The following is an 18,112-nucleotide window of genomic DNA, read 5'->3' as shown; positions in this document are numbered from 1 at the left end:
TTCAAATGCCTCCTTCCTGGACTGCCATCACCTATCCCACTAGTTCACTTGCTCAAGTATGTTTAACATGTTGTTCTTTCTCCTCACTGGGACTGCCAATTCTTTCTTCCTGCTTATCAGCTCCTTCCTGTTCATACCTTCTTTCTGCAGTTGAAATTCTATTTTCCACATTGTGGTTGCTGTCTTTCTATTAATTTCTGCTCTTTTGTCCATTGTTCATGCCTGCTTAGAAAACTCCAACTCTTGATGAATCCACCTTCTTCATGTCTGCAGTAGAGCAACTGAATCGCGTATCTGAGCTTGGAGTTGGAGTGGCTGGATTCAAATAGCCACTCTACGTTTAGTAGCTTTGTGACCTTAAGTAAAAACCTAACCACTCTAGACTTCACTTTCCTTATGTGTTCATTGGGGATAATAATACCTGCTGTTGACAGACTCGCTGTTCTACTCCCACTTCAGAGTAGGCCTGGGTAATGAGAGTGTAATAAAAGAGCTAAACCAATAGATTCCATCATAGACCCAACACATACAGGGCACAGAGGAATTTGCTCTTGTTCATTCTCCAACTCCTTGGGTTTCCTCCCAGTCAATCATGCCAAGGAGTACAATAGGAGAAATAACAAGGGTGTGCTGTTACGAACATGGGTGTGCAAATATTTCTTTGAAACCCTGCTTTCAGTTCTTTTGGTCATATACCTAAAAGTGAGATTGCTGGATCATATGTCTGTGTGTCATTTGATGCACTGTATTTCAATCTGTAATGAAAATGATAATATGTTTGCTCCGTGGGGAGTGGCTATGGTAGTTCTATTTTTATTTTTTCAAGGAACCTCCATACTGTTTTCCATAGCAGTTGTATCATTTTACAGTTTTACCAACAGTGCACAAGGGTTCTAACTTCTCCACATCCTCACCAACAACTGTTATTTTCTGTTTTTTTTGATAGCCATCCTAATGTGATACCTCATTGTGGTTTTGATTTGCATTTCTCTGATGATTGGTAATGTTTCATATACTTATTGATCATTTGCATATCATCTTTGGAGAAATGTCTGTTCAAGTCCTTTGTCCAATTTTTTTTTTTTTTTTGTGTGAGGAAGATTAGCCCTGAGCTGACATCCATTGCCAAGCCTCCTGTTTTTGCTGAGGAAGAGTGGCCCTGGGCTAACATCCGTGCCCATCTTCCTCTACTTTATATGGGACACCACTACAGCGTGGCTTGACAAGCGGTGCGTCCATGCACGCCCGGGATCCGAACCTGAGAACCCCAGGCCACCGTAGCAGAGTGCGCACACTTAATTGCTGAGCCACCGGGCCGGCCCTTGTCCAATTTTTAATTGAGTTTTTTTTGTTGTTGTTGAGTTGTAGAAGTTCTTTATATATTCTGGATATTAATCTCTTATCAGATATCTGATTTGCAAATATTTTTTCTCATTCTTTAGATTGTCTCTTCACTCTATTGATTGTTTCCTTTGCTGTGCAGAAGCTTTTTAGTTTGATATGGTCCCATTTGTCTATTTTTGCTTTTGTTGCTTGTGCTTTTGGTGTCACATCCAAGAAATCATTGCCAAATACAGTATTGTGAAGCTTTTCCCCTGTGTTTTCTTCTAGGATTTTTATAGGTTTGGGTCTTACATTTAAGTCTTTAATTCATTTTGAGTTAATTTTTTATATGGTGTAGGATAAAGGTTCAACTTCATTCTTTTCAGGTGGATATCCAGTGTTCCCAGCACCATTTCTTGAAGAGACTGTCCTTTCCCTGTTGTGTGGTCTTGGCACCCGGTCAAAGATAATTTGACCATATACATGAGGGTTTATTTCTAGACTCTCTTGTTTTATTCCATTGGTCTATATGTTTGCCTTTATGCCAGTACTATACTGTTTTGATTACTATAGTTATGTAATATGTTTTGAAATCAGGATGTATGAATCCTTAAACTTTGTTCTTTTTCAAAATTGTTTTGGCTAATTGGGGTCCCTTGAGATTCCATATGACTTTTAGGATCATTTTTTTTTTTTCCTATTTCGTCAAAAAATATCTTTGGGATTTTGATAGGGATTGCATTAAATCACTTTGGGTAGTATTAACATCTGAACAATACTAAATCTTCCAATCCATGAACATGAGATGTCTTTCCATTTATTTATGTCTTTAATTTCTTTCATCAATGTTTTGTAGTTTTCAGTGTACAAGTCTTTCACCTCCTTGGTTAGGTTTATTCCTAAGTATTTTATTATTTTTGACACTATTATAAATGGAATTGTTTTCTTAATTTACTTTTCTAATTGTTCATCATTAGAGTATAGAAACCCAACATATTTTTGGGTTGTTTTTGTATCCTGCAACTTTGCTGAATTTGTTTGTTAGTTCTAACAGTGTTTTTGGGAAATCTTTATGGATTTCTACATCTAAAATCATGTCATCTGCGACCAGAGATTATTTTACTTCTTCCTTTACATTTTGGATGCCTTTTATTTCTTTTTCTTGCCTAATTTCTCTGACTAGAACTTCTAATATTATGTTGAATAGAAGTGGTGAGAGTGGGCCTCCTTTTCTTGTTCCTGATCTTAGAGGAAAAGCATGCAGTCTTTCACCATACAGTACAATGTTAGCTGTAGGCTTGTCATATATGACCTTTGTTATGTTGAGATAGTTTCCTTGTATTACTGGTTTGGTGAATGTTTTTATTGTGAAAGAGTATTTAATCCTGTCAAATGCTTTTTCTGCATCAGTTGAGATCATCATCTGGTTTTCTCCTTTATTCTGTTAATATGTATTACACTGATTGATTTTTGTATGTTAATTTATCATTGAGTTCCAGGAATGAATCCCACTTGGTCATGGTGTATAATCTTTTTAATGTGCTGTTGAATTTGGTTTGCTGCTATTTCATTGAGGACTTTTGCATCAATATTCATCAGGAATATTGATCTGTAGTTTTCTTTTATTGTAGTGGCTTTGTCTGGCTTTGGTATCAGGGTAATGCTGACTTCATAGAATGAACTTGAAAGTATTCCTTCCTCATCAGTGTTTTGGAAGAGTTTGAAGGATTGGTGTGAATTCTTTAAATGTTTGGTAGAATTCTCCTGTGAAGTCATCTGATCCTGGGCTTTTCCTTGTTGGGAAGTTTTTGATTATTGATTCAGTATCCTTAGTAGTTATTGATCTCTTCAGATTTTCTTTTTTTTTTTTTTTTTTTTGGTGAGGAAGATCAGCCCTGAGCTAACATCCATGCCAGTCCTCCTCTTTTTGCTGAGGAACACTGGCCCTGAGCTAGCATCTATTTCCAATCTTCCTCCTTTCTTTTTTCCCTTTTTCTCCCCAAAGCCCCAGTAGATAGTTGTATGTCATAGTTGCACATCCTTCTAGTTGTTGTATGTGGGACATGCTGCCTCAGCATGGCTGGACAAGTGGCGCGTCGGTGCACGCCCGGGATCTGAACCCGGGCTGCCAGTAGCGGAGCGCGTGCACTTAACTGCTAAGCCACGGGGCCTGCCCCCAAGATTTTCTGTTTATTCATGATTCAGTCTTGGAAGATGGTGTCTTTCTAGGAATTGATTTATTTCTTCTGGGTTATCCAATTTGTTGACATATAATTGTTCACAGTATTCTCTTATGACCTGTTTTATTTCTGTGGCATAGCTGGTAATGTCCTGTCTTTCACTTCTGATTTTAGTTATTTAAGTCTTCTATCTTTTTTTCTTAGTTAACCTAAGGGTTTCTCACTTTTCTTGATCTTTTCAAAAACCAGCTTAGTTTTGTTGATCTTTTTTTTCCTGTTGTTTTTCTATTTTCTGTCTCTGCTCTAATCTTTATTATTTCCTTCCTTTTGTTAGCTCTGGGTTCAGTTTCTTCATCTTTTTCTAGTTCCTTGAGGTGTAAAGTTAGGTTGTTAACTTCAGATCTTTTTTAATATACTTGTTTATAGCTATAAACTTTCCTCTTAGCACTGCTTTTGCTGTATCCGGTAGGTTTTGGTATGTTGTGTTTTTGTTTTCATTTGTGTTGAGGTATTTTCTAATTTCCCTTGTGATTTCTTCCTTTGACCTATTGGTTGTTCAGGAGTGTGTTCTTTAATTTCCATTTATTTGAGGTTTTTCCAGTTTTCCTTCTGCTTTGGATTTCTAGTTTCATTCCATTTTGACAGGAAAAGCTATTTTGTATAATTTCAGTACTTTAAAATTTGTTGAGACTTGTTTTGTGTCCTAACACGTGGTCTGTCTATCCTATAGGATGATCTATGTGCATGTAAGAAGAACATATATCCTCTGTTGTTGGATGGAGTAATCTGTATATGTTTGTTAGGTTCAGTTGGTCTATAGTGTTGTTCAAGTCCTTTTGCCATTTTTGCTAATTGTTTTCTGTATATCTTGTAGCTTTTTCTCCCTCCTTTCCTCTCTTACTGCCTTTCTTTGTGTTTCATGAGGATCTCCTCTTCATCTTTTAAGATGCAACCAAAGTGCATCTTCTTCTCGTCTCTCCCCCCAGGTTCAGTTGAATCTTTGTGCCTCTCATTGTTTCTGTGAGTGACTGTCTTTCTTACTAGAAAGCAAACGCCTCTGCTACATTTTCTACTTTAAGAACGTTAAATTTACACGAAAGTTTTTATGAAACTGAAAAAGGAAAGTATCTCCTTGGGTTTATATCCTGGGTACATAACACAGTGTCTGGCTTATCATGAGAAATCAATAAATGTTTGTTGAAAATTAGTGCATTTTCAGAAGTAAACACTTGTGATAAGTACTTGTGGGTTTTGTATCCTTTTAGTCAGATATCTCATACTGTGATCCTGGTTCCTGAACTTGAACAGCATACAATCTTAGGACTAGGTGTCTTTAGCATTTATCTTTCTTTATTCTCAGACCCTTGGGAGTTCCCGTTATGTTCTGCTATCCTTTTTCAAAAGTTGAGATGTATACTTTGATATCCTCACCAGCAAGTGAAAATACTCTCTTTCTTTCTGAAGGTTTGCCCTGAGGTATTTCAAGGACACTTCTCCAGTGTTTCAGAGACTCTTCTTAGAGAGTTCAGATGCTAATCCAGTCCGCTATGGGCGCAGGCGGATGAAGCTCCGGGACCTAATGGAAGCGGCCTACAAGTTTCTACAGCAAGAGCAGTCTGTGTTCCGGGAGCTCTGGGACTGGAGTGTATGTGTCCCTCTCCTCAGAAGCCATGACACCTTGGTCCGCTGGTGTGTAGCTTTGGACTTTTCCTGTGCTCTAGTGTGGGGATGGTGGAGGGAGTGTAGAGATGTGTGCATGAGGAGGGAAAGGAGACCATTTAAAATTTGTTACTTTTGTTCTGGTGACAGAACAAAAAAAACAAAACAAAAAATTTGGATTCTTACTCGCTTTCCTTAATCATGTGTTACTTCAAAGGGAAATGAGATGATATGAGTGGAGTTCGGCCTTTTTCATGTTCCATCAAGTGAATTTATCTTGCCTGATCTGTGTTTTCCACTCTTAAATGTGTTATATTACTTCTATGAGATTTCCTTTTCTAGTATTCAGTTGGCTAGCAAATTTTCTTGATTCTTTAGAATCAGCTGCAGGTCCTGAGTTTATATACTGTGTTTTTCTCCAGGTACACAGCCAATTGTCTCGCTTTGGTCACCTGTATGAATGAAGAGCACAAGTTATCATTCCTTAAGAAGATTTTTAATAGTGAAGAACTGATCCATTTCAGGTTGAGGTAAGCAGGAGCATTCCTGGAGATCTTGATGTGGCTTTGCTGTGTGTTAATGTAATTGATGAGATCCTCATTTCCCTCAGGTTACTAGAAGAGGCCCAGCTGCAGGACTTGGAGAAGGCCTTGGTTTTGGCCAATCCAGAAGCCTCGCTTTGGCGTAAGGAGAAGGAGCTGCAGTACTTACAGGGACACCTTGTTTCAGCTGACCTCTCCTCCAGGGTGACTGCTGTCTGTGGTGTGGTGCTGCCAGGGCAGCCTCCAGCCTGTGGAGAGCAGGTATGTTGGCATCAGTAGGGTCTGTGCCCCCTTCCCCCTTCTAATCACTGAGTGTGCTTTTTCCCTTGGCTGGGCTCTGTTATAGGTGTGAGCCAAATCGAGTTTGCCAAATTGCTATTCCATTTACAGAAGAGTTTAGGGAGAGATTAAGAGAAATTTACCCAGGGTCCCCCTCTCTGATATTCCCTTTGTCCCTATTTAATGTTAAATTAGAAACTATAATGATGCCTGTGTGATACCTTTAACTTTAGCAAAGCTCTTCCATATATCCTCTCATATACTTGCTGTGACAACCATGTGAAGTTGAGTGGCACATGTTGGTATACCATATTTATGTAAAACAAAGGCAGAATGACTTGCCTGGAGACCCTTGGGCTGCCGTTTGGCAGTGACAGGGCTAGGCCCAGGTCTAAGTCCCGTCAGCCTCTTTCTATCAGAATATTCTCTTGCCTGTTGTGTGGGAGGCTATTGTCTGTAGTAATCTTACCTCCTGCCTTATGGAATAACCTCCTTTCCAAGAATGTGGCTCCAGACAACACTTTTGAAAAGCTTATAGCTCATTATCTGGTACTGTAATCTGGAACCTTTGGGAGCCAGTTTGTTTTTTCCCCAGCAGTCTTTAGTCAGTTGTCACTTTGTTTGATGGTCAGATCAACCCAGTTTTCTTCTTGAAACAAGTCCTGGGTTATCCCTTGAACCATTTGTTTGTTGCTGGGCAGTACAATTAAAAAAAAATTAAAGTATAATATACATGTAAGAAAGTGCACGTGTCGTAAATGTACAGCTCAATGATTATTCATAAACTAAATATATCTGTGTAACCAGCACTAAGAAACCAACATCTGCAAAGCCCCTTGTGTTTCCTTCTATTTACTAAGACCCTACCCCCCACCATTAACCACTCTCATAACATAGAATATGTATGGGGCATTTTAATTTTAACATAGGGAAGGATTCTGGTTGCGGTGAGCTTGGTGTTGGGTAGAGTGGCAGGTCACTGGGGCAGAAGTGCAGAATGGTGCTATGGCCCAACCTGCCTGCTAAATTGCTGAGAGTAAGAGCCCTGCAGAAAGTTCAAGAACTTCCAGCCCTGAATCTCATTTTGTTTAATCACATTTCTTTTGGAGACTAGCCATGTTTGAGAAGTTACTGTTTCTTAAAAGTTAATAATCATTCCACTTTTGCAAGAGATCCTTTTCCCCATGGTATATTAGGTGCGTTATTATTTAAACAATTTTTAATTGTGGTAAAACATATAACATTTACCATTTAAACATTTTTAAGTGTACACTTCAGTGATGTTAAGTATATTTACATTATTATGCCAACAAACTCCAGAACTTTTTCATCTGACAAAACTGAAATTCTATACCTGGTTAAATATATTGGATGCATTATTATTATTATTTTTAACCCTTTGTTATGGAAAATATCATACATATTCCGAAGAAAGAATGGTATAATGAATCCCCATGTACCTATCACCCAGCTTCAGTAAATTTTAAATGCATGATCAATTATGTTTCATTTATATTTCTGCATGCTTTCCCCATATCATATTATTTTGAAGCAACTCCCAGATATTACATCATTTCATCCCTAAATATTTCAGTATATATATCTAAAAGAAAAGGACTTAAAAAAATACTCTTTATTATACCTGAAAAAAATTTAACAATTTTATAATGTAAAATATCCTTTTAGTATCCATATTTCCGTGATTGTCTTGTAAATGTATTGTGTGCATTCTTTTTTTTTTTTTTTTAAAGATTTTATTTATTTATTTTTCCCCCCAAAGCCCCAGTAGATAGTTGTATGTCATAGCTGCACATGCTTCTAGTTGATGTATGTGGGACGCGGCCTCAGCATGGCCCGAGAAGCGGTACGTCGGTGTGCGCCTGGGATCCGAACCCGGGCTGCCAGCAGCGGAGCGCGCGCACTTAACCGCTAAGCCACGGGGCTGGCCCTATTGTGTGCATTCTTGATCTTAGATATGATATCCTAGTATATGACAAGATGAATAAAAACAAATAAAAATCCAATTGTGACACATAAGGTTTGCCCCCATCCCTCGTGTATCCACTTTTTGGTGTCTTAAACTTTGGGAGATTTTTTCTTAAATTTATTAGCAAATTCTGTTATAGGGGAGGAGTGGGAAAGGAAAGGAAAAAAGACAGATCCTTACTTTGGATAACATGCCTATTATTATAGTTTCGGTACTACTAATTTACTGGCAGAGGTTTATGTAAAGATCAATGAAAACTGTGATAGAATTTAACTTGTGCCATTTGGGAGAAAGACTTTTTTTTTTGGAAAGACTCTTCTTGACATGCCTTTTATTTTTCACTTGCCTCCTTAGGCTAGTAATAGGAATTCTTCTCGTGAACAGGACCTGGCCTTTAGGTCTTACGTGCTGGTTAAGTCAGTCTGCAAAAATCTTCAGACTCTGGCTATGGCAGTGGCTTCCCAGAATGCTGTATTGTTGGAAGGACCAATAGGATGTGGCAAAACTTCCTTAGTTGAACATTTAGCTGCAATGACAGGTAGAAGGAAGCCCCCTCAACTTCTCAAAGTCCAGCTTGGAGATCAGACTGACAGTAAGGTAATTAAGAAATTGCAAATTTTGATGGGTTAGCATGCTTGTAAATATTTGCATTAAAATAATTGTTTTTGCTAAGGGACTATGAGAATAGTTATTGGTCTTCTTCATAACTCATGGGATCAAGCTGTGAAAACCTCAAGTGCCTGCCTGTGTCCCTGTAGAAGTTGAACGGAATTAATCAAAAGATGTAGCATTGGCACCTGAGGCGTGTGGTTTTTGTACTTACTTTGTCCTCTTTCTGCAGATGCTTTTGGGAATGTATCGCTGCACAGATGTCCCAGGAGAGTTTGTGTGGCAGCCTGGCACCCTGACACAGGCAGCCACAAAGGGACACTGGATCCTTCTGGAGGATATTGACTATGCCCCCTTAGACGTGGTATGTGACCTCACTAATCACTGGCTAATTTCCTGTCTTTGAGGAGCATTTTGTTAATAGTGATTCTAGGGGATGATTTAAACAACACACGTGTTTGATTAGAGATGCTATGTTGTAGGAAGCTCATTCATGTTTACCTGTCTAATCTGATTTCAGGTCTTGGATTACTTGGCTCGTCTCTTGTTTGATAAAAAAATTAATAAAATTTGGCTTGTACTGTTTCCTTTAGTAGTTGAATATGTGACCAGTTTCACAGCCTTTCTAAGAAGCCCAGTGGGAAAGAACTTACCCATGTTACAGATACATTGAGAACTTTGAGACCCTGCTTTCCAGCTATGGCATCTGTAGAGCAGTGGGCTGAGGACAGATGAAGGAAGAGATGATGTAATAAGAGCGTGCTTGTCTTTGTTCCATTAAAGAAAATATACTGGATGTGTATTTTGATTTTTAAAAAGATCACTTTTCTATGTGTATTAAATTTAGTTATGGAGGCAGTCCATGTTTTCTCTGTATTCTGTAAACTATGACAAGAAAATTTATTGCAGAATGAAAAATTCTTCCTTTGGGCAGATTTTCCTGAGACTGGTTTTAAGTTTCTTTTAACGTGAACCCTAAAGTTAACCGCATATGGACTTTCCCCTCTTGGATATGAGAATAATAGTGTGTGTGTGTGTGTGTGTGTGTGTGTGTGTGTAGGTTTAGGGAGATATGAGAGGTCAGGAGTGGTTATAAATACTTGTGTATTGTGATGATTTTAGAGTGTGATGAGGTAAAAATGTAATGGGGTTATGGACCAGACAGGGCCTCACAGTTTGTTCACCATGTTCTAGACTCTTAATGCTCAGTTTTGTAGGGCTGGAAACTTAGTTTTCTTAACAAGCCTAGAGCCAAAGCTGACTTCTACCAATGAGACTTAAAAATAAAACTGAAATATAAACCACAAGGCCAATTTAAAAGGATTTGAGTCTTTTCCCTTTCTAGTGCTCTCTTTCCTGGGCAGTTTTTTTTTTAGATATCGGGGTACCTGTAAAGTCATTAGGATCATGGATCATGGAATTAGAGCCAAAGAAGGTAGATGAACATAAGGGATATCCATCCAGGCCATGATGGAACCTAGGGATCCATCCCTGTCCCATAGCTAAGTACATCCTTTGATGACCAAGTCCAGATTCAAGACCAAACTGACAGTTTCTGTCTTGGTCTCCCTTTGGTAGTGTTTGATAAACCTCAGAAAATTCCTGTACTTTTGAGTTTCACTTTGTGCAGACCATTCCCCTTCTGTTAATACATTTGTTCCCAGAGGGTATGCAGTTCAATTGGTTATATTGAAACTTAATTATCATTGTAGTGAAGTTGTGTTTACTTAAAAACATACCTGGATCCCTTGATTATGATTCTCTTGTTTCCAGAACTATTCAACTAATAGTTAATCCACTACCATGTAAAGGTAGCTTGTACAGATCTCATCGAGGATGATTTTCTTTAGTTTCAAGTTTGGAGCTATCTTGGAGTTGCCCCTATGTCATTCTGAGCTTTCCTTTCAGCTCCTAGCCATGTATGAAATAATGATGCTTAATAAAATTGTCTGATATTTTAGAACCCTCTTCCTTGGCTCTTGGTTCCTCTTAGTTTGTTTTTTCTTTTCAAACTTCCCATATGAACTCATGTGACCTAGATCTGTACGTCTAGTCCACACTTGTCTCGAGAAATCTTTATTTGGATGTCCCATGGCCAGTGCAAGTTCAAAATGTCCAAAATGGAACTTGTCTGCTCTTCCTCCGAACAGCGTTTTCTACCACCCCGTTACCAAGTCAGGACTTTGATGTCTCCTTCTTCTAGTCTCTCATTCAGTCAGTCTTATACTGCTTAGCACTCTTTCCTTATCTCTTTATTCTATTCTGTCTTATCCCACTGCCTTAGCACAGGGCTTCTTATTTTTATCTATCTATCTGTCTATCTATTATCTATCTATCTATCTATCTATCTTGCCATCTTGCCTTTGTTACCTGACTAGTATCCTTTTTCACTTCTTTCCCTTTAGACTATCTCCGTTTCAGTTTATCTTCCTAATTGTTACGCAGTTGGTTTTCTAAAATAAAAAATATAATTTTTCCTCCAGCCTAAAATCTTTTCAAAAACTTTCATGAAAAAATTCAAACTCCTTGGCTCAGCACAGGGGACTTTTATCACCTATCTTTAAGCCTTGTATCTTTCTCCTGCTTCATATGCGCATTCTGCCCTAACCATAACAGAATCCTCTCATCCCATACTCTTAGGCATATAAATTTTTATCCATTTGAATATTTTTGCCTGGAATATATGTGCTGTTTCTCTCCCACCAGACCTGGCTAATTTCTGCTCGTACTTTAAGACTCAGTGCACGTCATTACCTCTGGGACAGCTTCACTGCCCTGCTTCTAAACCACCCCATTCTGATTTACAGCCACCCCGTATCTTCACGTATTGCTTTGTATACCCCTGGGTGTACACTGATCATGATCAGTATGATCAGGATCATACTGATCATGCTGTATGGTGGTTTGCATGACTATCTCCCATCAGATGGTAGGCTGTAAAGCCTCAGTCATGTCTGGATTTTTAGTGTCTTGCATGGTTCTGGTCCATAGTAGGCACTCAGTGACTGCTGAATGAATAAATTGTTCTTTTAGAGTGTAGATGGCTCAGACATGCCCACCTGCGTTTTGACCCCAGTTCATACTATGAAAACTGGGATGTCCTTTAAGGATGGATGTTTATCATTTGGAGAGAGAGTTGTTTTGTTTTTTGTTACTTCTGTGTAAATAGCTTTATCAGTGGGGGTTTGTGATTTAGGTTTCTGTGCTGATCCCTCTTTTGGAGAATGGAGAGCTCTTGATTCCTGGCCGAGGTGACTGTCTGAAAGTGGCTTCTGGATTTCAGTTCTTTGCAACCAGAAGGTATGTCCTGTTATCCTTTCTATACCTACTGTGGAGGCTCTTCCTCATAAGTTCTATAATGCTGAATTCAAAAGTACTGGAATAGAGTTCTCTGGGCCTACTTTAAGCAAAGTTATTTGGAACCGATAACAGATCCAACCTTCTTATTCCTGACTATTCTTAATGAAGATAATTAATTTAGAAAAAGTTTTTTTTTTTTAACTTAAAAATAAGTAACCACTTTAAAAAACCTTTATCTGATTTTCATGTTTTCAAAAATATTCAGAGGTGAAACTGTTGTCAGATTGCCTTGGATTTGAGTTCTGACACTGACATTTTGTACCTGTGTACCTTGCTTGTGTGATTATGATGGGGCTAATATACCTACTTTACAACTGGTGTAAGTTGTAAAGATTAAATGAAAGGACTTTCATTAAAGACTTGTCACATAGTAAGTGCCGAACTAATGGCTATCCATGATGATGGTGATGATGATGACATGTAGATTTCAAGCAATTAAAAAAATTAATTGAAGATAAGCATCAACAAAGGAGTAAAACCTAAGCAAACTTAGTATATGTCCCTATCTACATTTTATAACAACATGAAGGCAGTGGTTTATTTTCTACTGCTAGTCTATACCTGTACAGCTTCCCCAAGGTCTTAAAATGCCCAAAAGTGAAACTAATGTCACGTTGTATTTAGTGAGTATATTAGTGTTTACTGTACCTCAGTGAACATTCACTCCTAGATGGAGTGCGGAGGTAACCTAACAGTTCTTAAGAAGCACCTTGCTAGGCCTGTTAATTTTAACAGACTTTTTTGTTTTTTAATTTTTTTTTAAATTTATTTTTCTTCCCCCAAAGCCCCAGTAGATAGTTGTATGTCATAGTTGCACATCCTTCTGGTTGCTGTATGTGGGACGCGGCCTCAGCATGGCCAGAGAAGCGGTGCGTCGGTGGGTGCCCGGGATCCGAACCCGGGCCGCCAGCAGCGGAGTGCACGCACTTAACTGCTAAGCCACGGGGCCAGCCCAAACAGACTTTGATTTTATTCACAGAGATAGTGAAGTTCTTTCCTGCTAGGTACATTTCTCAGCAAGTCCTGGGATATCGTAGATAGATGTCAGATAAACTTGAACGCAGTTTTCAGCTCTGCCATTTGCAGTCATAGTTGAGTGAGCAGGGGACATTACTCTCCTTCTCTTTCTTATGTGTTAGAAGAAAAGAAGGACACCATCCCCTCAGGACAGTTGTTGTGAAGATTAAATTAAATGTCTTAGGTGTAAGTGTGTGGCTTGTCCAGAGTATGTTTAATGAATATTCCTTCTCTTCTGGAAACTTTTTAATAATACTGTAGTTTTTGGTAATAAGCAGAGAACTTATTTTTAATGCTGTGGGCCTCAGATTATGTTTTCTCTTTCGTGAAGTTATGCCTTAAGGAAGAGAAAGATGTTGTTGAGGTCAAAACACCTAATAGAAGCATTTGCAGTGATTTGAAAATAACTTTGTTAAAGCTACATTACTCCCTCTTAGAAAAAGAATCAAACTTGGGTCAGCTGGTAGCCTTTCATTTGTCATCTGCCCTGTAAGCCCAACAGAGTGGTATCTGGCACCAGAAGGGGTTGTGAGTGCTATTCATATGTGAGATAATGTCCAGCAAGGGATAGCCAGGGGCATAATTCAAGGTTAAAATGGGGAATTTTGTGTGACTATTTTTTGTTTTGAAATATAGACTCTTGAGCTGTGGAGGAAACTGGTATCGACCGCTAAATAGTCATGCTACTCTGCTAGACAAATATTGGACCAAAATTCATCTAGATAACATGGATAAGACAGAACTGAATGAGGTATGTGGTTATTAGAAAGAAAGTTTCAATGCTTTTCTTTTTTACTTTTATTTTTAAAAGTTCCAGACTTACATGTAAATAGAGAAAATAGTATAAAGAATCACCAAAATACTCATCAACCTAAATTTAACAGTTAATATGTTAAAATTTTACTGATTATATTTGAAAGTAAATGCCATGACATTTCATCCCTAAATACTTGCATGCATCTCTGAAAACTTAAGGGCATTTTCTTATATATCCCAATAACATTATTATACTCAATAAAATGAATGGTAATTCTTAATACCATTTAATTATCAGACCATATTTAAGTTTCCCCACTTGTCTCCAAAGGATCTTTTTACTAAGTTCATTTATTACTAATATCTTTCATACTCAACAACTTAATGCACATTTTGATCTGGGTATTAATGAAAATTGAGATGCATTATTTTGTAGGTCTTGTGTTTTTTTTTTTTTTTTTTTTTTGTGACGAAGATTAGCCCTGAGCTAACATCTGTCGTCAATCCTCCTCTTTTTGCTGAGGAAGACTGGCCCTGGGCTAACGTCCATGCCCATCTTCCTCCACTTTATATGGGATGCCGCCACAGCATGGCTTGACAAGCAATGCATCGGCGTGTGCATGGGATCTGAACCCGTGAACCCTGGGCTGCCACAGTGGAGTGTGCACCCTTAACTGCTATGCCAGCAGGCAGACCCCCTATTTTGTCGACTTTATACATTGATTCACTTTGTAGTATTGCTGGCTATCCTCGATCATTAAGAGGTATACCTCACTTTACGCTAACCTCCACCTCCCCTTGGATCTGCCTCCTCACTTGGAAAGCTTCCCGTTCCCTAATGCTTCATTTTGGAGAGTAGCAAATGGAGCATTGTCAGTGATTATTCAGGCCTAGGAGGGATGCTTTGCTCTTTCTTAGTGTAAGCTTTTAGATAAATAAGTGACACAAGACAACCTTTTCAAATAGTTTGTCCCGCAGTCTAGATGTTCGTTAGCAGAGGGGTTTTCAGGGTATCTGGCTCACCATATTCCTGGAAGAGGCTTACTCATGTAATCCCTCAGAAGCCTTCCTTGCCAGTGTGATTTTATAGCTCTACAGCCCATTTTGCACTTGCGAGTTTCTGATCTCACTCTAGTTCCCGGTTGTGTATTTCTGTGTCTGATGTGTCTTTCTTTCCCCATCTTGACACTCTCAACTATAAGCTCCTCCAGTAACTTACTCACTTTTGTGTCCCCAGCATCCACTCAGTGCCTGCGCTTTGTAAACGTTTGTGGTATTGCTCTGTCATAATGGAGCTCTTTCTTTTGCAATTGTAGATGTGAAAATGTTTAGTTTTCAGACTTAAAATTGCCAGTGTGCTGAACCTAGCTTACAAGTGGGTGTTTAGGAACCTCTTCATATTAGTCTTTACAAGCATTTCACTACAGGTGTTACAGAATGGCTATCTATCACTTTCATTCATTGAAAGAACACTATGCTGAACCCTGCTTGGGTTCTTTTCTTTAAAGGAGAGAACTGAAGTTCACGTTTAGCTGTGATTTATTGGGGATTGAGAGGGTGAGAAGAAGTTTTGACAGCTGCTCTTTTCCCACTTCTTGTATTCTGTACTTGGAGTAGACGCCGAAGCTCATCTTCCCGTCCCTGGCACGAGCAGCAGTGAGTCATTCTGCTCACAGGAAGTGCAGCAGGAGCACTCACCCCCTCACTCAGATGACGTATGTCATATTTAGATAGTTGACTTTGAGAAGCTCACGTGTTATTTTTAAGCTTCTGGACTTACTAATACATCCTAATAACACTCTCCTGAATAAATGATAAGTGGCTAAAACGCTGTGTGTATTTGTTAGGAAATAAAATAATCTCCTGTGCTGACCTCATGGGGAACACAAGGAACTGCATTTCTGTTACTGCTGACCCTAGTCGTCTTATGCTCAGAGAGACTGTCTTTGACTTCTTGCTAAAATATCAAATTAAACTTTAAAAAATGAGCTATTACTGTAGTGCTAGTCTCATACCTGGTAAGTACCAGGAACTCACCCCTGGCAGTTTCGCAAACCTTGTCACCCCCATACACCTTGAATGTGCCCTGATGTCTTAAGTGCTGGTGCCTTCAATGGCCTACTTTCTCTGCTGGCAGTGCCCACTCACAGCCACTGGTGACCTCTGCCAGGGGCTCCGGGAAACCTTCCTGGGTCTCCCAAGCAGAGCTGACCACGTTATCCTTTATGCTGCAGGCTTGATTTGCAGGTATGACTGCTGCTTGTACCAGATGAAGTTTCTTGAGGGTGGGCTCCATTCCTTATTTGTTTTGTTTCTCTATCCTTGGAACAGTGCCTGATATAAAGTAGGTACTTAATAAATGCTTATTAAAGGAATGAATCTCCAAAATACATATCAAATTGATAATAGAGCCATATCATTTCAGATTAAAGTGATACTGTATTTAATTTTTTACATTTATGGTAATAACAAAAGATAATTTTTGGCTAGGTGGACAATGACTAGTTGATGGGTACGTATAAATCTTTTCTGTTCAGAAATTTATTTCCAAATAGCTGAGCCTTTACTAAAGTGTTAAACTTGACAAAGTTTTTTTCCCAAATAAAAATAGCTCCTCTTCACCCTTATCATAAATATACACACTTATTATATATAATATAATTACAACTCAGCAGTAAAAAGGAATGAACTGCTAATACATGCAGTAATATCTGGATGAATCTCAACAACATTGTGTGAATAAGAGAAACCAAACTACGCACTATATCCTATATGATTCCATGTATGTGACAGACTTAAAGCAAAACTATAGGGACCAGAATCAGATTCGTGATTCCCAGGGGCAGGGTACAGGGGAAGAGACTGATTACCAAAGGGACATGAAGGAACTTTTTGTTTTAGGGGTGATGGAAATAGTCTGTATTTTGTTTGTGGTAACCAAAGTCATAAATATATGACCAATTTTGTAAATGTTCCCTCCATACACAAAAATGTATATTCTGTACTTTGAAAGGTCCATGTATATCTCCATTAAGTTGAAATTGTTGATTTTATTATTCTCTCCTTCTGTCTTTAACTTAATGTTTAATCCATCTGAAATACATGTTTTCAACAATATTTGTTGTAAAATCCTCCAGTAAAAAAACTTATAAAGAAATAAGATCTGTGAGATCTTCCACTTGAGATGACACTGTTAAAAGGTTTTAGTTCTTTATCTTTGTAAATAAGTGGGCATTACATACTTAATACATACAAAATATGTGGATGTTTCATATACAAATTAGAATCACAATACTTCTTTTAGAGCTAATTTAAATGTATTGGATGCTAATATTTCTAATACATACATGATATTTCCCTTCCTTTTCAAATAGATTTTTTTTTTTTAAATTTTATTTATTTATTTTTCCCCCCAAAGCCCCATTAGATAGTTGTATGTCATAGCTGCACATCCTTCTAGTTGCTGTACGTGGGACACGACCTCAGCATGGCCAGAGAAGTGGTGCGTCGGTGCACGCCCGGGATCCGAACCCAGGCCGCCAGCAGCGGAGTGCGTGCACTTAACCGCTAAGCCACGGGGCTGGCCCTCAAATAGATTTGATTGAACAAATCCATATCATAACACCTTAGAACCAGCATTATGAGCACCAAATATGAGCACCAAGTATTATGCTGCAAAAAATTCTCAATAGTTATCGAAGTGAATAGGACTAGATCTTTTGGTTTTTAAATTCTGTTGTCTGCTTTTTAAAGATCAGCTGCTTTTTGCAGTACTTAACACTAGCTCCTTTTACTGTGGTCTGCCTTTTTTTTTTTTTGGTGAGGAAGATCAGCCCTGAGCAAACATCCGTTGCCAATCCTCCTCTTATTGCTGAGGAAGATTAGCCCTGAGCTAACATCTGTGCCCATCTTCCTCCACTTTGTATATGGGACACCGCCACAGCATGGCTTGATGAGTGGTGTGTATGTCCACCCCTGGGATCTGAACCCAGGAACCCCGGGCCGCCAAAGCAGAGTGCGTGAACTTAACCACTACGCCACTGGGCCAGCCCCTACTGTGGTCTACTTTTAAGAACTTTTTTTTCCTTTTCCCATTAACTACTTCTAATTTGCTTTTGGCTGAGAAATGATATAACGAACTTATCAGAATTGTGTTTTAAATTAGAGTCAATATTACTTGCAGGATTCTTCAGTGAGTAAATTCCTGGGACTTGGATGCATATGTTGCTTGCATATATGCCGTTTCCCCTCTGGCTTCTACACCTTAAGCTGTGTTGTAGATGGTAAGATTGCCAGATAGCTGAGTTCTGGATAGAGAAAAAAGTCTTTGAGGGGAAAGGGTGTGGGATTAGGGGCGGAAGTTCTTATACTTGGTAAAGGTGACAGATTTCATAGAGAAA

General features: G+C 38.7%; 1 protein-coding gene across 1 annotated transcript in view; it reads left to right on the top strand.

Moving 5' to 3' along the window:
* MDN1 (midasin AAA ATPase 1) overlaps positions 1-18,112 on the top strand; it is a 164,736-nt gene that overhangs the window by 21,262 nt on the left and 125,362 nt on the right. Inside the window, exons 3-9 of the mRNA XM_014781110.2 lie at positions 4,968-5,192; positions 5,585-5,692; positions 5,773-5,965; positions 8,325-8,567; positions 8,812-8,943; positions 11,776-11,879; positions 13,593-13,707. Coding sequence (XP_014636596.1) covers positions 4,968-5,192; positions 5,585-5,692; positions 5,773-5,965; positions 8,325-8,567; positions 8,812-8,943; positions 11,776-11,879; positions 13,593-13,707 — 1,120 coding nt within the window. The remainder of the gene's footprint in view (positions 1-4,967; positions 5,193-5,584; positions 5,693-5,772; positions 5,966-8,324; positions 8,568-8,811; positions 8,944-11,775; positions 11,880-13,592; positions 13,708-18,112) is intronic.

The sequence above is a fragment of the Ceratotherium simum genome, chromosome 19 (assembly GCF_057802395.1).
Source record: "Ceratotherium simum simum isolate JZ-2026a chromosome 19, ASM5780239v1, whole genome shotgun sequence".
NCBI classification, from domain to species: domain Eukaryota; kingdom Metazoa; phylum Chordata; class Mammalia; order Perissodactyla; family Rhinocerotidae; genus Ceratotherium; species Ceratotherium simum.
This window is presented reverse-complemented; position numbering and strand designations above follow the sequence as displayed.